Source organism: Nuphar pumila, chromosome 14 (genome assembly GCF_984573655.1).
Source record: "Nuphar pumila chromosome 14, dmNupPumi1.hap1.1, whole genome shotgun sequence".
Classification (NCBI taxonomy): Eukaryota; Viridiplantae; Streptophyta; class Magnoliopsida; order Nymphaeales; family Nymphaeaceae; genus Nuphar; species Nuphar pumila.
This window is the reverse complement of record NC_143262.1, coordinates 6,727,431-6,748,144: the sequence shown is the minus strand read 5'-3', so window position 1 is coordinate 6,748,144 and position 20,714 is coordinate 6,727,431. Positions and strand designations below refer to the sequence as shown.

The 20,714-nt window shown below is 37.5% G+C and overlaps 1 protein-coding gene across 1 annotated transcript in view; it reads left to right on the top strand.

Annotated features, from left to right (window-relative positions):
• LOC149816203 (phosphatidylinositol 4-kinase alpha 1-like) overlaps window positions 1–19,294 on the top strand; it is a 61,156-nt gene extending 41,862 nt beyond the window's left edge. Inside the window, exons 15-26 of the mRNA XM_089987783.1 lie at window positions 1,435–1,624; window positions 1,763–1,893; window positions 2,020–2,173; window positions 3,148–3,414; window positions 3,512–3,589; window positions 3,878–3,925; window positions 5,543–5,712; window positions 5,813–6,008; window positions 6,381–6,521; window positions 17,662–17,870; window positions 17,942–18,103; window positions 18,741–19,294. Coding sequence (XP_089843909.1) covers window positions 1,435–1,624; window positions 1,763–1,893; window positions 2,020–2,173; window positions 3,148–3,414; window positions 3,512–3,589; window positions 3,878–3,925; window positions 5,543–5,712; window positions 5,813–6,008; window positions 6,381–6,521; window positions 17,662–17,870; window positions 17,942–18,103; window positions 18,741–18,999 — 2,005 coding nt within the window. The 3' untranslated portion in view covers window positions 19,000–19,294. The remainder of the gene's footprint in view (window positions 1–1,434; window positions 1,625–1,762; window positions 1,894–2,019; window positions 2,174–3,147; window positions 3,415–3,511; window positions 3,590–3,877; window positions 3,926–5,542; window positions 5,713–5,812; window positions 6,009–6,380; window positions 6,522–17,661; window positions 17,871–17,941; window positions 18,104–18,740) is intronic.
• The last annotated feature ends 1,420 nt before the right edge of the window (window positions 19,295–20,714 follow it).

Here is a 20,714-nt window from a genome sequence, read left to right as displayed (position 1 = left end):
AGCTATCATGATATTTTCATATATCAGTTTGTGACTAAGATGATTCATTATGAAATCTCCTTCATGAAGAGTGTTTATGGGCCACATGCTTGAAAGAAAATGCAACATGTGCAATAGGCCTTGGGATTTAGATGGTTTCCAGCTGGTGGCAGGATGGTTTGGGTGTTGGAATAGTTGGACTCTTGTCTTGAAGGAATTTAGGAAAGGGATCGATGTAAGCAAGGGTAACATTCCCTAGTTGTGAAAGATGGACAGTCTGATGCTTTCCCTTCGACTGAGAGATACCTATGCCTCTTTAGGGTAGGCTATGTGACTATGTCACAAAGTCACAGGTATGATCCAATGCATGTCATGTGTTCGAGATGTAAGTTTTGTAATTTTTTTGGAAAATAGGGAAGGGCATGGATTTTTTTTTAATTTTTAAACAAGAAGATTTGAATATTTTTTTAATACATGAGCATACCATTTTATTGAAATATTATTGAAAAAATGGCTGTATGATGAAAGATGTGAATCACTTATTCTGGTTTTGTCCAACCCACCTTCAACTATTTAACATATCTTGACCAGGCATGGTGGTGTCCTTTAGGGCTGAATCATATACTAGGGACCTTCTGTGCTTGCAAAAGGCAACTTCATTTGGCCATGGTGGCTGTTGTGTGCTTGATTGTACCGCTGGCTGGCTCGGGAGAAACAAAAATGTTCAGGAAGGGGCTTTTAATATTGAGGTCATTCATGAGAAAAGTTAGAACTGACGCCATGTTATATGCTGAGAAAAAGTGAAGTGGTTCTGCTTATCATGGATTAGTTTTCTTAGGCATGGGGACTAGGGCTAACATCCCTGGGATATCAGATAGTTGTATATGCTGTGTTCTTCACATGGTAATTCCTTGTCACCATGCTTTTCTTTATCTCTAACAGATGGTTTTTTCCTCCTTATAACAAGGAAAAAAGTAACTATGATATGCGTGCATACATAGACAATGTATTTGTGTTTTTTTTGCATTTGTACACTTTCATGCATGCATATGGCTTATTTGTTGCATGTCAACTTTGGTAAGAGTATCCAGATTTGATGTGTTCATTGCATCAGCTGTCCTCATTGCCTACTGTTTACAGTTTTGTATTATTCTTTAGTGTATCTAGGTAGCTTGTGATTGCTATAATAGGCACACAACTCGTAATAGGCTAGTTCTATGTATCGTCTCTGCCATATGAGGCTACTCTTGATGGTATGCAAATTGGAAGTTACTTACGGTAAGTTGTGCTGTAAAAATGGAAATATATATATTTATTTGTTTGTCCTTTAGATCATTTTCTGAGTTTCCGTTTTGATAAGCAGATTTTCCCCCTGGGAAGATGCTTTTATTTTCTGCATTTTTAAGAGTTTTCTGTCATTAGCTAATTCATGTGCTTGATCTACTACTGTTTCAGAGCATCCTTAGATTGGTTTGCTCATGAGCCAGAGTGGTTTGATACAAGTAATCAAAATTTCGCACACGCTGAAGCTCAGTCTGTTCAACTTTTTGTTCACCATCTGATGAATGAACGAGTTGATTCACCTCCGGCTGATCAATCATCCAAAGTACGCAATCGAGAGAATGGAAGTTCATTCGGTAATATGGTAGGACCAATTATCTTTGTATCTATTGGAGTATGTCTTATCCAGACAGCTTTAACACTACGTGATATTCTCTATTCTGTGTTGTTTTGAGTTGCTATTTTGCTGATTTTCTAACTTATTTCTGTTTGTGATGCATAGACAGAGCAAGCTCATCCTGTCTGGGGTTGTATGGAGAACTATGCTGTTGGCAGGGAGAAAAGGAAACAGTTACTGTTGATGCTATGCCAGAATGAAGCTGAGAGGCTTGATGTCTGGGCACAACCTTTGAAGTAGTCCACTGATTCCCTAATTGCTTTTCTTTTTACTTCTCCATGTTAGTACCCCTTATAAAAGTACTACTGAATAATGCCTTCATATTCTTATCTGCTGCTTGAAATCTCTGAATTATTTTACAGAGAAAGCACGCCCAGTCGTTCCAAAATCAGCTCTGAAAAGTGGATAGAGTATGTAAGGACTGCATTTTCTGTGGATCCAAGAATTGCCCTTGCCTTGGCTGCAAGGTTTCCGTCAGTATCAGCTGTGAAAAATGAGCTAATGCAGCTGGTGCAAGTATGTTTTTCACCCCGGTTTCCGTATGCTAGTTGTACATGATATGGCATTTTATTCTGGAGGAATTCTCCTCAATGTTAGTCTGTTGGAGTTTATGTTGGCCTCACCAAGATCCTGTTAGATCCTGAATTATGTGCATCACTTGTCTACTTGGCTCCATGTTGGAGTGGAGGGTTGAGTTTGATAGCTGTGTTTTGCAGAAAACATGCTATCTCAGCTTGAGATATCTTAGGTAGGAATGTCAATGGATTGGATTTTATCCGATAATCTGACCAAATCTGAGTCCATTTAGTTGGATTTGGTAAAAGCCAAAACGATATCCAATAATTATTGGATGTGGATATGGTTTTTTTATGCTACCGAATCTGATAGAGTTTCGGACTTGATGACGTGGAAAATTGGATTTGGTATGAGCTTTTCACCATCTGAATCCAAATCCAAAACTGGGTCCATTTAGCCAACACCTGATTAGTCAGATCTGATATTAGCCACACCTAAGCCAAATCCAAACCATTTACATCCCTAATTTCAGAGTCAAATTCCACCAGGCGCTGTCTATCCCACAGTTTGTATCACTTGTATGCAAGTGGGCTAAGCATGTGGTTACATATTTATTCAGATATACCTCATGCTTAATTCTGTTATCTTTAGCCATGATATACATATTATTTTGTAGTTCATCTGGGGTTTTCTTGATCAGTATCCAGATGTACATTTTGGATGATCACTAACACAAAAAAAGAGGCTCCAATGACCTGGCCTGTAGATATGGCTCATGTTACTTCCCACATAATGATACTTTTGCTACCTTATTTATTTTCTTATGTGTTTGTTAAAATCAGCCTAAAGTTTTTACGATTTGACTTCTATTTATTGATTTTGTCATGTTTATGATACTCTTATAGAAATAAGTTACATGAACATTATAAATATGATAAGATTACTTAATGAGATATTGTTATAATCTTTTGCAGTTGCATTTATTGGAACTTCGCACGATACCTGAAGCTTTGCCATTTTTTGTGACTCCTAAGGCTGTTGATGAAAACTCAGCAGTATTGCAACAGTTACCACATTGGGCTCCTTGTTGTATTACTCAGGCTCTTGAGTTTCTTACTCCACCATTCAAAGGCCATCCTCGTGTTATGGCTTATGTGCTTAGAGTTTTAGAATCCTATCCTCCCGAAAGGGTCACATTTTTCATGCCACAATTGGTACAAGCTCTTCGCTATGATGAAGGGGTAAATACTTTGTTGCCCTTGGATGTATGTTTCTCCAAAAATTTTAATATTGCCTCGTAAGTAATAGTTATAGTGGTGCTCTGAAATTGTCTCGCAGAAATTAGTGGAAGGTTATTTGATGGTGGCAGCTAGACGAAGCAATCTTTTTGCACACATATTAATATGGCATCTGCAGGTATTCATCACTGGATTTTACCTTGACAATTTTTTGTAATTCCATTCTTGCTGAATATGCTGATTTACTTATCGGTTTTTCGAGGGCCCTTGCTTCCCATTTGTTTGTCATTTTCAAGGAATTCCTCTTTTCTATGTTTTAATAGGTTCTTTTACGTCTGAATCAATTATCAGCATTCTTGGTTAAGTTAGTCTGTTATCATGTTAGAATATCATCTACTTTTTATGCTAAGTGAATAGTTGTATAGAAAATTCTTGTTATATGTTTCTAAGGTTTACTATATGACAGGGAGAGTCATCTACTCCAGACACAGGAAAAGATTCTGGGCCTACTAAGGTACAAAATGGTTCCTTTTCCTTTTCTTTATCAGTGAGCTTTTTTCAAATTCATACCTGCTTCATATGTGGTTCTTATCTTTCAGAAGTTATTTTAATCATTTACTGCAGTAGGGATTTTATAATCATTTACTGCAGTAGGGATTTTATATTATTATCTGGGCGTCCATTTAGAAACAAAGTAACTGCAGGTTTTCCGTTGGCGGCTCTCCTAGGGTTACCTCATATGGGATCCATGGGAAGAAGATCGATTTGGTCCTTGCGAACAGCTTGATGTACTTCAACCCTTTGAGAAAAATGTGACCTGCATATGGAATCTTCTAGGATGTTTTTGGTGTCTCATCTGTTCCAATCTTTTGTTTCAGAGCAAACTTAGTTTTCTTATTGATGTTGTCATGATCTTTTATTTGCTTGATGTGGTTGTCTACATGATCTTATCCATTTTCTCTCTTTTTCTTTGTTATTGAAGCATCACTTTTATCTAGTGATGAGAGGAGTTGGGGAGGTCACAAGATTTTGGAGCTTCTAGGTTTTTCTTTTATTTGGATTTTATTATTATATATTTAAGTTTAGCAAGTCAAATCATGGGGTTTGTCTTTTTCTCCAAGCTGAAATTTTTTAAGTTTTTCCATATTTGGTTATGACTTTCATTTACCACTTACCGTAGGGAAGCAAGCCCAAGCTTGAGTTTCTTATGATTGACTAATGGAACTCATCTAGGACTAGGCATAGGGAAGTGATATCGCTTCATATGGATATTTATGAAGTTGCAAAGCTGCATGTGAACCATAGTCACCTACATAGTTCAAGGTAATTTTTCGGCAAGGGTTTTTCTTGGAGACATTTTCAAAAGATGAAAAATCTCAGAAGCTTAAAAAAATGATTTTTTTTAAATGTTAGTAAGAAAGAACAGGTTTTCTATTATTTTTCTTACAAAAATATAAAGAAACAAGTTTTAAAATTACAAAAGAAACAAAAAATGGAAAAAACTGAACTGAAAGTATATAAAATTAAGTTTTTTTTATTTTTTTTTTTGCAAAAATATCAATGATAATATGACAATATTTTTGTTTTAGCGATATTCTGAAAATATCGCGAGGTTTTCCTGATATTATTGGCTACCTTAGAATATTGGTATTTCTTGCGATATTTTCAAAATATCGCCGATATTGGTGACAGTGATGTGAACAACTGTGACAATAGGTAAGAAATCATGCAATAGCTTAAGTCCGTTATCAGGCACAGTTGCAAGCAACTCTTGCTGGTTATAGCTGTTTGCTGAATTCATCAGTTCAATTCTAGGACTATTTCCAGCTTTTATTCATGGGGATTTAGAATTTAATGAGTTGTCATGCTTGCATATCCATCATTTTAAGTTTCCAACAATTATTCCAATTCTTACTGCTGGAAGAGCTGCTGCTCTTGCTATTTCATTTGTATACGTATTAACAAAGCTGGTCTTTGTTCTGAACATCTCACTAATAATGTGAAATTTTGGCAACAGTATACCCATGTTAATTCTTGATGTACAAATACTACAAAAGTTTGATCATTTGGAGGTTTTAGTTTTGTTGGTATTTCCTGCTCATGTTCCTAACCATCATTTCTGTTGTTTCAGAACTCCTTCCTAGCACTTCTGCCAATTGTCAGGCAACGGATTATTGATAGTTTTACACCTGAGGACCTTGACTTATTCCAACGGGAGTTTAATTTCTTTGACAAAGTGACATCTATTTCTGGTGTACTTTTTCCACTACCAAAAGAAGAAAGAAGAGCTGGTATTCGTAGGTACAATAATGCTAACTATCATAATATTCATATAGTCATCTTTTTTACCGTATCAATTTATAAATCTGTGACTTGTGAATTGATGTATGAACTTATGCAGGGAACTCGAAAAAATAGAAATGGAAGGAGAGGACCTTTATCTTCCAACTGCTCCCAACAAACTTGTCCGAAGCATTCAGCTTGACAGTGGGATCCCTTTACAATCTGCTGCCAAAGTTCCTATAATGATTACATTTAATGTTGTTGATAGAGACGGTGATCCTAATGATTTAAAACCACAAGCATGCATTTTCAAGGTGATCTCTTTTTTCCTGGCTATAGGAATGCTATTGTTAGCAGCTCTTGAAATGTATTCTTCCTCCTTTATGCAAGACCATGCTTTGTCCCCATGCATGTGTTCATGCATTTTTTGAGTAAAAACCAAGACTCACCACCTTCAACAAAATAGTGGTTTGGCCTTTTCGCGGTTCTTACAGGGCCTTTCCCCCTCTGCTATATGGTTCACAAACATGGCTTCAATTTGCTCTTCATGCAGGCATGTGTTGAAGTTGGTGCATATTATTATTTTATTCATTGGACATATGTTTTCTTGCTGATACATTGGTCAGTTTCTTCTTTCACCCTAACACTGAATGCATGTGATCAAATTAAACGATTCAAACTTTTAGGTTGGGGATGATTGTCGACAAGATGTACTTGCACTTCAGGTGATATCTCTCATTCGGGACATTTTTGGAGCTGTTGGTCTCAATCTCTATGTATTTCCCTATGGAGTTCTTCCTACTGGTCCTGAAAGAGGCATAATTGAGGTACACCTCTCTCTCTCTCTGAGTAAGTAGATACTCTTGTTATAGCAATGAAACCTTCGAGCCTGAGACATCATCTTTTCATTGTTTCTCTGTATAGTCAACTGTCACATAAGTACTGGTGCTGGTACATGGTACAATACATGTGTTTTCCAAAAGAATGGTGTCAGCAGTCACGGATATCAGCGATATTTTGAAAATACCGCGAGAGATTTTGAGATATTGAGGTAGTTTATATTATCGGAAAAATCTTGCGCTATTCTCAAAATATCGCTAAAATGAAAATATCACGATAATATCGCAATATTATCATGATATTTTAAAAAAATCATATTTTTATATTATTCAAGTTCAAATTTTCTATTTTTTGTTTCTTTTGTATTTTAAAAACTTGTTTTGTTATAGTTTTGTAAGGATAATAGAAACTCTATTCTTTCTTACTATTATTTATATTTTTCAATTTTTTAAGATTCTGAGATTTTCCCAAGATTTTTCACCTTTTGAAAATATCTCCGAGAAAAACCCTCGCTGAGAAGTTACCTTGAACGATATAGGTGACCATGTGTTACATACACCCACATAAAGTTCGACTAAAATATAAGGAAACAGTACAAAAAGTACAAAGTGTATATAGAAAAATATATAATTTATATTACATTATATATTGTCTGTAGCAGCACCCAGAAGTAACAACATTGATTCTGGGCATGCTGTGCAGCTCGAAGCGGTTACAGAAGTAGTCAATAACTATTGCAAAAGCTTCACTAGCATTTCAAGTAATTGGGCAATAAAATCTTTACAGTTCATTTGCTGTGGTCAGAGAATAAAAGTAGTTATTCTATACAAGGGTTATTAAAGCAATTGATGGCATGTCTAACTGTATCATTCCCTCATGATTATGTGAAACCACACTGAGTAGCTTTTTTTTTTTGTTTTTTTTTTCATTATTGAATCTCAACATGACAAATAATGCTCTTCGACTCAACTTAATTATGTGGCTAATATTTGAATGTGTTTTTTTTCATGGAAATTGCAAAACTTAATTATGTGGATTTGGCTACCTGCTTGAAATTGTTCAATTGCACTCTTCTATTTAATGCTAATTTTAATTGATATTTTCTCAAGTCAGAATTTGATTAATTACATATTGATATTTTCTCAAGTCAGAATTTGACTAGCTATGGATTAGATCATTTATTCAGACATTTCTCCATGATAACATATAGGGGTGGCAAAACCTGACACGACCCACCAACCCGCCTCTTAGCCGGGTTCGGGTTGGGCTTAAACTAACCCGTTTAATAAACGGGTCGACCCGCCTAAACCGTTTATTAAACGGGTCGGGTTCGTGTTAGGGGTATGCCAACCCGGCTGACCCGTTTAATAAACGGGTTAGGCGGGCGGGTCAACCCGCCAACCCGCCAACCCACCCACCAACCCGCCAACCCGTTTACCCGACCCAACACGTTTATTAAACGGGTTGGCGGGTCGTGTCGGGTTACCCGATTAATAAACGGGTTGGGTTCGGGTTGAGGTATGCTGACCCGCCAACCCGACCCGATTGCCACCCCTAATAACATATTTTTGAATATTGAATCTTGGAAGCATGACCTTACATGCACTTTTGTCAAAATCGTGCACTGGTATAGGCACAGCGAATCACCTTTTTATTATTGAAATTTGCAGATTGGCTGCTAGCATGTTAGCGTATAAACAGTTTCTATTTTTATTTGTTTGAAACTGTTATATGGATCATGCTACTGCAGGGTGAACATGAACGTACATACATTTGCACATATTTTTACATTTAATGCTTGCTGCCTTTGGTTAACATAATTATCGTACCAATGCTATAAAAACTACTCAAATATTTTGTGCCATATCTTATCATGTTGTCAGATCTGCTAAAACTTGTTCAAATAAATAAATCGATAAACTAGGTAAAAAAATAAAACCTAAAAGAACATGTACCAATGCTGTAAAAACTAAAATAAATATTTTGTGCCATATCTTATCATGTTGTCAGATCTGCTAAAACTTGTTCAAATAAATAAATCGCTAAACTAGGTAAAAAAAAGAAAACCTAAAAGGAACATGTTCACCACAAATAGTAAAACAGCAGCTTCATTATTGAACAATTAAACTAAGGCAATTGAAGCATAATCAATTTCCATAATTAAGTACTTGTATGACAAACAGCACAGTCATATTCACATTATCATGCATGCTTGAAACTTCAACTCGTATTTGAGAACTTTCTCCAACTTTTGGTGGTGATGAAAGACTTGCATTTTTTTCTATTTGATCTTCCTTAGCATTTGATATTTGGCTTTCTTGTTCAAGGACCTTTTGTGATAGTGACACCCTCCTTATCCTCCTCCTCACTGGCTGGTTACCATTTCTTCTTGTATCTTAGAACAATACATGGTTTTACATGGTCGCATGTTTTATGTAGAATGTTGTTTCACCCTATGTATTCTGTCATTTAATGTAGCCCTTATCTTCCTTGCTGGCTGGTTACCATTTCTTCTTGTATCTTAGAACACACGGTTTACATGGTCTACATGTTTATGTAGAATGTTGTTTCAACCTATGTATTCTGCCATTTAATATTGCAGAAAATAACTGACATTATGTTATGAAATGGTTGATCATCTCACCACATTCCCATACTAGCTCAGTTACTCTTTTACATTAGTAGATCTGGTATCACTAAGTGATTCCTAGCAGTAAACCTGAAAAAGAGAAACATTGGTCATTCTTAAGATTAACCCTCAAAAAAATGACTTCCTCACCCCAAATTTATTGGTTTAGCCTCCCTGAGCATGATCCAATTTTTTCAAAGGTGAGCATGATTCAATGTTTTCTAAAAGATCTAGGAGGCTCCATGGTCAGACTAAGGAATGAATTGGATTTTCCATGAGGTGCAAGCGATTTGGAGGTTGGGCCAAGGTAAAATTGGAAAAACCTCCATATGTGTGACAGTGAAAGTCAATATGGGGGTTTTGGGTATGAAGTTGGGTCCAAGATGACCCTCATATAAGCTCAAAAAGCTGCAAAAGGTGGCTAAAAAGCTTAAAATCCATTGTTCTTCTAGTCGATTTGTATGAGATGGTTTGTTGTACATGGTGTGGTGATCGTATTGCATGGTGCACCTTGATGCAACATGATATCCCATATTCCAATTCACAAGGGTGTATGGTGTCCTATGTCACTTGGGTATGGGTGCGGGTATGACAGGGCAATTCCAAAAAATGTGGTTACTGGGACACACACAGGGGCATAGCTAGGATTCATGTGTGTGTGTGTGTGTGTGTGGGGGGGGGGGGGGGGAAACAGGGGTGTAGCCCAAAAAAAGAAATTTGGTGTGATAGTCGGGGGTTTGGGGGCAGCGCCCCAAATATTTTTTTTTTGAGATAAAATAAAAAATGGCTACAATTATTAATAAAAATTTATTTCATATGGACAAATCAAACTATCTGCTGCAGTCGTTCTCAACCTCAACAGAAAGTTCTTAAACATTATCTAATGGCAATATATAACACTGGTGCGATAATTTGAAGTTCATAATAATGCATAAATTTTATTTATGATAAAATAAATCAAAATACAAAAGTACCAACTAAAATGGACCCCGACGGTTACCTGCAACATAAAATTCATCTATAAGAGAATCTATAACTAAAGTCATAGTATATTCTCATTCGATGTACAATGTCATACAGTCAGCAAGAAAACCGTCGTTCATTTTGTTATGAATTTTCGCCTTCACATGCTTCATCACTGAAAATGCTCGTTCTGTAGTGGTCGTAAAAACTGGTAATGTCAATACAAGACGAAATAATCTAGTTAGCATGACATAACTTTTTGACCTTCCACTTGCAACCAACTTTTGATACAAATCAGGTAGAGTAGGTACTTGAAATTGAGGATCAGAAACCACATCAATCTGATAATGTTGTAACTCTACTTTCAAGTAAAATATCTCTTGGATATCAGAACATTAAAACACAAGTTAGAAGTCAGGACTTTTCTATAATTCTATATAATTTGAGTAGATAAAGTAGATAATTGATTCTATAATTCAGAAATCAGGACTTATTCTAAAATTCAGAAGTCACTGATTCACAACCTTCTCCTAGCTTTGTTCCAACTAAAATGAGTAGATAAAGTAGAATTATTGCACAAAAAAACATAAATTACCATCAACAGTCAACATTCATCTTCCACTTTAATTTAATTTGTGAGTCAAACAATTAACATGAGATAAAAGACTGAGAGACATCTGTATATATGTATATAATATATATATACATAGGAATATATGTATAAGAGCTCATTCAGGAACAAAAAATAGGATTTATCCTCAAAATGGGTAAATTGTTTTTTTATTTTAAATAAAATTTGATAAAAAATAAATGCAGTGAATTATTTTTGGTCAGGATCAACCCTACTTTGGAGTAGATTTGATTAAATCCACTCCAATCCACCTATAATTTGATTAAATCAAACTAGCACATATTTGATTAGTCAAATTACCCAAAAGATCTGTGTCTTGTCGTCGTGCTCGGTCGGTGTCTCGTCATCTCGCTCACTCAGGAGCACGGGAGCAGCCTCAGAGGCTTGGAGGAGAAGCGTGGGCGGCCGGCATCGGAGGAGAAGCTCAGTCGGCGTCAGAGAAGAAGCTGGGCGACGTTGGATGGGCCGTCGGGAGTCGGGGGATTTGGGGAAGACGAGGGCAAGGGCTAGGTCACTCAAAATCAAGATCAAAGAAGAAGAGGGTCTGAGGGGTAATAAGTTAAACGGGTCGGATCCAGCACGGGCGGGTGCCCGCCCTCGCCAGGTGTTGGATCCGACTCGTGAATCAGGGCTGGGCTAGGACGGGGCTTTAAATTTTTTTTTAACTGGGCCGCAGTCCTGCCCCCCCTCAGCTCCGCCTTTGGAATCAGGGCTGGGCTAGGACTGGGCTTTTAAATTTTTTTTTAACTGGGCCGGGAGGCAGGACTGGGCTACAACCTAGTCCTGCCCCCCCCCCCCCCCCCCAGCTCCGCCTTTGGACACACACACGCACATATATATATATTAAATATCATATAAATACAAAATAAACAAAATATAATCCAAATATATTTGCTATATCTAAAATATATATTATATTATTGAAAATATAATTATAAATTAAATACAAACTTGTATATATGGAGGGTAAAATGGTGTGTCAAGGTGTTGACGCGTGTCAACATGGGGACACACGTGTCGACACGGGTACAGAGGAAAAAAATGGAGTATCCGTGTGACAGATGGTTTCATATGCGGGAATGAATATATGATAACTTCTATCATTTTTTACTATCCAATGCCATTTTGATAATATTATATTATATGTGTTGGGTAATCCAATTATTTATGGGCATACATTGCATTAACAATTGGAATCTTCTTTAGGCTTATTGTATTTTTTCCATGAGAGGCTTATGAGACTTCGTAGTCTGTGGTTCAGCCTTCACAAGAAAGTATATATATATATATATATATATATATATATATATATATATATATATATATATAGAGAGAGAGAGAGAGAGAGAGAGAGAGAGAGAGAGAGAGAGAGAGAATCGGCTGGGGCGGACTCAGTTGCTCAACCTCCAAGCCCTAACCTTCAGATGTATAAAACAAGTATACAACTATCCTTGTAATATCAGAGATATTACAAGGATGCCGTTAATGAGTAATATACAACATGTGTTTCATTTAACATACCATGCGTATGGATCTGGATCCAGATCCATACACAAACTATATTTTAACACCCTCCCTCAAGTTGTACGTGATTTTGAAGCATGTACAACTTGCTCTTCAATAGCCAAAATTGACGTCCTGTTAACCCCTTGGTAAACAAGTCTGCCACTTGATCTTCTGTTCGAACATGACGTAGTTCTATATCCTTCATCTCGACTTTCTGCCGTATGAAATGTTGATCAATCTCAATGTGCTTCGTTCTGCTATGCTGGATAGGATTACATGCAATGTTTATTGCGCTTTGATTGTCACATAGAAGAAAAGATCGAATAATTGTCTCCCAAGATCACTCAATAAGTGTCTAATCCATGTGGCTTCTGCCGTGCCTGCAGCTATCGATCTGTATTCAGCCTCTGTACTCGATTGTGCCACTGCCTTTTGTTTTCTGCTGCTCTAGGACACTAAATTGTGTCCAATATATACACAATATCCAGAGACAGATCGTCACTCATCTGGATCCCCTGCCCAATATGCGTCTGTATAAGTGATGAGTTCATGTCCTCTATGCAGATTATCGTTCTTGCGATAAACAAGTCCGTCTCTTATAGTTCCTTTTAAATAACGTAGAATGCGCTTCACAACTTCCATATGACCCTCCGTTGGAGCATGCATAAACTGGGATACCTGATTGACATCATAAACTATATCAGGTCTGGTAAAGGTCAAGTACTGTAACATCCCCACGAGACTTCTATACGTTGTAGGGTTGACACAAAGATGACCATCTTCAGAGCTCAGCCTTTGATGTAATACACTAGGAGTACTGACTGGTTTGCAATTCGTCATCCCAGCTCTTTCCAGAAGGTCAAGAGTGTATTTTTGTTGCATGAGTGTCAATGTGTCTTGTTGTCTGTCAACTTCCACACCAAAAAAGTACCTCAACTCCCTAAATCTTTCATCATGAAAGTTTTCATTAAAAACTGCTTCACGTCTTGCACATGATTATCTGAACTCCCAGTGATCACAATGTCATCAACATATATAAGAAGAAGTATAACAATGTTTGCCTTTTGGTAAATAAAGAGTGAGTGATCCAGAGAGCATCTTCTAAAACCATAACTCTGAATTTGCATAGAGAAACTTTCAAACCAGGAACGGGACGCGTGTTTCAACCCATACAGAGATTTTCTTAGTTTGCACATCGAGGCAGTAGGATCCTTCTCGGCATAACCAGGAGGTTGCTCCATATACACTTCTTCCTTTAAAGTTCCATGCAAAAATGCATTTTTAACATCCATCTGGCTAAGGCTCTAACCTCGATCGACTGCTAGGGATATGATGACACAAATAGTACCCATTTTGACTACCGGACTAAAAGTTTCATCGTAGTCTTCACCATATTGTTGTGTGAATCCTCGAGCAACAAGTCGTGCCTTATATCTGTCAATGCTTCCTTCAGGCTTATACTTTGTTTTATAAACCCATTTTGAGCCAACTACATTCTTTCCTTCTGGCCGAGGGACTATTTCCCAAGTCTGACATTCATGAAGAGCTTCCATTTCTTCATTCATAGCTTCAGTTCAATGACGGGATTGAAGAGCTTGATTAAAACAAGTTGGTTCATCCTGTTTTGTGAGCTGAGGCATAAACAACTGGAAATCAAGGGAGGTCTCATAACTCACCCATCGTTGAATAGGATGCTTAATGCGTGACGGCCTTTGAGCCGGATCATTGGCGATGCTTTCCACATTCCTCGGCTCTGTATTTTTGTCCCGTCTAGTGTATATCTGCCCAGAGAAGCGTTCTACTGGGGGTGGCTCAACTGGAGACTCAATTGGAGATAATTCAACATGCATCTGTGAGTCATTCAACTCCCTACTCAAGCTGAAGGAAGGACAATTTGTCTGACATGTTTCTCCTGTATTAGCAAAAAGATCTGTGCTCATCCATGGATCATATACTTCTAATTCTCGAGATGGCAACGCTGCAGAGTCATTGACCTGAAAATTTCGTTCGTCAAAAACAACATTTCTGGAGGTCCTAATACGTTTTGTAGTAGGATCATAGCATCGATAACCTTTGTATTCATCTGCATACCCAACAAATTTGCACTTGACAGCCTTGTCCTGAAACTTATTTCGCAGAGATGAATCAACATGTACATAACATACACAACCAAAAACACGCAGCTCATCGTAAGAGGGATTTTGCCCAAATAAAGTATAATAGGGAGATTTCCGATCCAAAAGTGCCATAGGAAGACGATTTATGATATGAACAGATGTGTGAAAAACTTCTGTCCAGAGACTAACGGGCACATTGCTATCATGTAACATGCTCATCGCGCTCTCGACAATATGCCTGTGTTTCCTCTCCGCAACCCCATTTTGTTGAGGAGTATGAGTGCAAGAAACCTGTCGACTTATTCCTTTATCCCGAAGAAAGGCAATAAACTCGTTCGATGAATACTCTCCTCCACCATCACATTGTAAATGCACAATAGCACAAGCAAACTTTGTTTTGACCATCAAATGGAATTCCCGAAATATTTGAAAAAATTCATGCTTGTGTTTTAAGAAATATATCCAAGTATAACGGGAATAAGAATCAATAAAGATAACATAGTAACGACTGTCAGAAAGAGAAGGAATAGGTGCGGGTCCCCAAACATCAGAACAAATAATTTCAAATGGCTTTGAAGCTCTTTTATTTATAATATGAAAAGGAAGAACATGACTTTTGTAGAGTTTGCATGAAGAACATTTATTATTATTACCAAAAAATGAACATAAACTAGACTCTGGAAGGAGACCATCAGATACAAGATTTTCAACGAAACCTCGACTACAATGTCCCAAACGACTATGCCAAATATCTGACTTATTACAATGAGATGAATTAAAAACTTTCAATGAAGGTAAAAACAAAGACTCTGAAGGTGAAGACACTGAAGAATGCTTGGACGACTTCAACTGGAGAACTGAGACTGAAGACGAAGACATTGAAGGAATCTCCTTGAAGACGTACATGTTTCCTTGTCGCTCCCCCCTTAGCGAACGTCTCTTTCGTTCGTAGATCCTTAACATAAACAGAAGAGGGAGTAAATTCGACGGAAGAATTCATATCGTCAACAAGTTTAGCTACAGAAACAATGTTCTTTTTAATATTGGAAGTAAGAAGTACATTGGACAAGTGAAGTGAGGACTTTGACATAGGGATATGTGCACTGCCAGTATGACTAATGGAGTGATAAGTTCCATCTCCCGTAACTATACTACCTTTTTCAAAATAAGGCAATAAGTGAGATAACTTACCCGCATTACCCGTAACATGTGTGGCGGCACCTGAATCAACATACCATTCACCTTGTTCATTTTGCTTGATTGTCATCTGTGACAATGCTGATAACAAAAGTTGTTGCACATCTGTGGATGACACTTTTGTGTCCACAGTGGTAGCTGATTTATTCTCAATTTTGTTTATTTTTCCTCTGTTCTGTAGATTAAACCAACAATCAGCTTTCACATGTCCTCTTTTGTTACATAAGAAACAAGTGGGCACTCTCCTCTGATTCCCTGTATTAAAAACCCCTGAAATATTAGGTGTAGGCAAGATACCACGTCCTCCCTGCCCAAAACGTCCGTGGCCTCTGCCTCCTTGATGCCCTCCATTCCCTCGTCCAAAACCTACATAAGTGTCCATGGCCAAAACTGAATGAGGACGAGCTGATTCATTTCCTTCTGCCATTTGTTTCATAATCATCTCATGATGGAGAAGTTTCGCTTGAAGATCGTCAAAAGTGGGCAACTGTGGAAGGCATGATAAAGCTGTGGTAAGCATGTCAAAATCAGGACCCAATCCATTGAGAAGTTGTTGAACTTTATCTGCAATAGCACTTCCAATAACCGCCAATTGATCAGTAATACTCTTCAAGCAGCCTATGTATTCCATGACTGTCATGGAGCTTTTCTTCAAACTTTGAAATTCATTTTTTAAGTACATAACTCGGGCTTCTGATATCTGAGAATATGTCTGGGACAACTTATTCCACATATCCGCCGCAGTGTAATCATCTGAAAGAGTAACCAACACTTCTTGAGAGAGTGTTGACGCAATATAAGCAACCAAAGACTGATCCCGCTTCCTCCAAGCTGTATACTCTGGATTCTTAATAGAAATGGTAATTGTGTCACCCTTCTCATCCTTGGTTTCTTGCAAAATAAGTCGTGATGGTATAAGAACTAAACCATCTAGATGTTCATCGAGATTCTGACTCTGTATAAAAGGAAGGATTTGCCTCTTCCAAGTCAAAAAATTAGAATGAGTAAGTTTTCCTGTAACGAGCTGACTCAAGAAATTTGCAGAGGGACCGGATGACGATGAGTAATCCATATTAATGGGACAATGTATAAGCAAACAAAACGAATGGAAGAAACAAACAGGCTTGAGATCACTTAATCAATCAGGAGAACTTCAACAAGACATGTACCCGTGCGACCAATATCTGGAAATAACCCTTTTTTTTAAACAGAATCGAGATTGTAAACAGTTACAATCTGCCTGTAGGCGTTGCACAGGGGACACTAAATAGCAATAAAGGAAAAAAAAATTCTGGAATCAAAGAATTTCTGGAAATAGGGGAAAGAATTTCTGGAAAAAAAAAACTGACACGTTAAAAGTGGAAAACAAAAGAGAGTTGCAATAAGTGACAGATGGGGAGACGAGTTGCAGTTTTATTAAAACTGGCAGACGTTAAGAGGTTTATGGCTGGAGTCAGAGAGGAGAATAAAAAAAAGGGTTTTGAGATTGGGAGTTGCAATAAGTGACAGATGGGGAGACGAGTTGCAATAGACAGATTGGGAGTTTCAATAAGGGGACGAGTTTCAATAAAGGAAAGAATGAGAAAGGGGAAGACGAGTTTCAATAAGGGAAGGAGACAAGTTTCAATAAAGGAAAGAATGAGAAAGGGGAAGACGAGCCAAAACCTGGTTCTACAGATCTCGCTGAACATGCCTCTAACAGGATTCCGCAACCCTGAGCTCTGATACCGTACGAGACTTCGTAGTCTGTCGTTCAGCCTGCACAGGAAAGTAGAGAGAGAGAGAGAGAGAGAGAGAGAGAGAGAGAGAGAGAGAGAGAATCGGCTGGGGCGGCACTCAGTTGCTCGACCTCCAAGCCCTAACCTTCATATGTATAAAACAAGTATACAACTATCCTTGTAATATCAGAGATATTACAAGGATGCCATTAATGAGTAATATACAGCATGTGTTTCATTTAACATACCATGCGTATGGATCTGGATCCAGATCCATACGCAAACTATATTTTAACAAGGCTGGGTTTTTAGGGTTTTTTTTCATTCTGTTTGCTAGTAGATAATCTTGATTTTTAAAATTTTCAGGTGGTGCCTAATACACGAAGTAGAAATCAGATGGGTGAAACCACCGATGGGGGTTTGTATGAGATTTTCCAGCAAGATTATGGCCCTGTTGGATCTCCCACATTTGAAGCTGCTCGCTACAACTTCATTATTAGCAGTGCTGGTTATGCAGTTGCAAGCCTTATACTTCAGCCAAAGGATCGACACAACGGAAATCTACTCTTTGACAAGTATATGTCATTTGTGACCTTTTCATCTCGTCTTTGTCTAACACTTTACTAATAACGTTTGTTTTAAACAGTGTGGGAAGACTTGTCCATATCGATTTTGGATTCATCCTAGAAACATCACCTGGTGGTAACATGCGTTTTGAAAGCGCACACTTCAAGTTGAGCCATGAGATGACTCAACTGCTGGACCCAAGTGGGGCGATGAAAAGCGACGCCTGGAATCAGTTTGTAAGGTGATCTTTGCTAGTTTTTTGTACTTTGTTTTGCTAGTGCTTTGTGCCTGACCTCTATTAGATTCTTACTACTTGCTGGAAGATTTTTTTGCATGACCATACAAAAGTATATCCACAGGAAATCATCTCTGTTGCTTTTCTAAATCAAGTTTTCTTGAATTATCAAGCTCTCTTTTCTCCTCTAATGACTATTGGGGCTCCTTGTATTCTAAAACGTGATGCTATTTTCTTTAAGCAGTGAGAGAATTGAAACTCTCTCTCTCTCTCTCTCTCTGTAAAATTAAATAGTAGATGGCACATTTCACTTTCTAATGATGCAATCCACGACTCTCAGGAGATAACGTGAATTGTTTGCACTTTGCTGTTCATTGTGTTCAAATGATTTTGACTAAAAACTTTGCTTATGCTAACATGAATTGTTTATTCCTTGCTGTTTACTGTTTTTTATTCCGAAAGCATTGCTCATGCTTTCTGAGCAATGTATTTTGCATCTATCTGAGGTTATTGAATATAGCCATTAATTCAAACTCCAGAGAGAGAGATTCATGTTTTTTCATGATTGATTCATGTTTTTCATGTTGGTTCACATACTGAGCTGATATTAATGGACTTGTTGTGGCTTATACCTGTTCTACAGTTTGTGTGTGAAAGGGTATCTTGCAGCAAGGCGGCATATGGATGGGATTATAAACACTGTACTGTTGATGGTGGACAGTGGACTCCCATGCTTCAGTCGTGGTGATCCAATTGGAAATCTTCGGAAGCGTTTCCATCCAGAAATGAGTGACCGCGAGGCCGCAAATTTTATGATCCGAATCTGCATTGATGCCTACAACAAGTGGACGACTGCTGGCTATGACCTAATACAGTATTTACAGCAAGGCATAGAGAAATAGCGCAGTGTGTTCTGTTCCCGGCCATGGGTTCAAGATTACACCAGAGAGGCACATGTATATGTAACATTGAGTTGTATGCAAGTTATTCTTCTGAAATTGGAGCTGCGGTTCTTCTGGGGTCTTCTAGTGATCCAAGTATTTAAAAGCATTGCGTGTTGTAGGGAAGGGGGGTGGGAAAATCCTTTGGATTACATTGGCTGTCATAACCTTTGTAATTCCGGTTGAGATGTATAAGGATACGTTGTAGCTCCATTTCATGATTCAGAGGAAAGCTTCGTGATCGTTTGATCTCCTAGTCTCTTCTCCATTTTGTGCTTCCAGTTTGCTACCATTTTTTTTATGTCATTCATCCAATAGGACCTAAAATAAGGCTTTAGTCCCTATATGGAGGTCCCTTGCTATGATCATGTAGTAGCCAGAATTTCATTTCGATACTGGTTGGTGCTCAGCACGGGTAATAGTTCTGTTGATCTTTCCACTAAATAATTGACGCCAGAACGTCTAGGACCAGAAATTGGTTGGGAACTTCTCTCTCCACATATATATATATATAGTCACTAGAATATGAGAACTAATGTGTGAATCATGATTTTCATGGAGTTTTTGTTAAATCTAACTATGTACATGATTGGTTTTATAAGAACCCATTCTTGATTCATCCGATTTTGATGCATAAATGAGATTTTTTAAGACTTTAAAATCAATGACTCATAATCTTCATGAATATTCAAGCATTCAAAAATCACATTTTTACATAAAAAAATACACGATCCAACAGTTTATTCCTAGCAAATTCACAATGCCAAGCACATCCACATAGTTAGATTTGCAAAAAAAAGCATTTAAAATACTCATATTTCAGTTCCCATGTTCTAGTTCTCATATTTCAGTTCTTATATATATATATATATATATATATATATATATATATATATATATATATATATATATAGTAAAACCTGTATCTTCGGACAAGTTTTCCTTCAAACTTGTTCGGATGCGTGGTTAAATACCGTGCATCTTTTTAAAGATAAAAAACCGATTGAGCATGGTTTTTGTAGTGTTGCGAAATGTGTTTTTTTGCCTAGACTTTTACCAGGGCTGCAAAAAAAAATTAGACGACAACGTCATCGTTTGATGGCGCGATCAAACACTTATCCAAACAATCTTCAAACACTTACATGCTAATATATATATATATATATATATATATATATATATAGAGAGAGAGAGAGAGAGAGAGAGAGAGAGAGAGAGAGAGAGAGAGAGAGAGAGAGAGAAAACTGAAATATTAGGTCCCATTTCTCGTCTTGCCCCAAAGGTTTTAAATGTTTTATGATGGATCTGAACCGTTAGATGTGTTTAACATACTCATTTAGTGGGAATTGATTCTTGGATCATGTTTTTGAGACCAAAAAACATACTTTTATGAGCTGGAATAATTGATTTTGGATCACTAGTTTTGGATCACTAGAAAAACCTGTATACAGGTCAGATTCCAGCGATCCAAAAGTCGGTTCCTACTAGACAAATCCTATAGATCACATCCACTGTATTAGATGTGAAAAAAAATACTTAAAACTATGCAAGGAGCCTAATGAGACCTAACGTAAAAGGGGGCCTAAGAAACACATTACTATATATATACAGTGAAGGGGAACTATCCAACCCAAGGAAGGCTCAAAATCTCTAACCCACAACGATCGGACGATTTT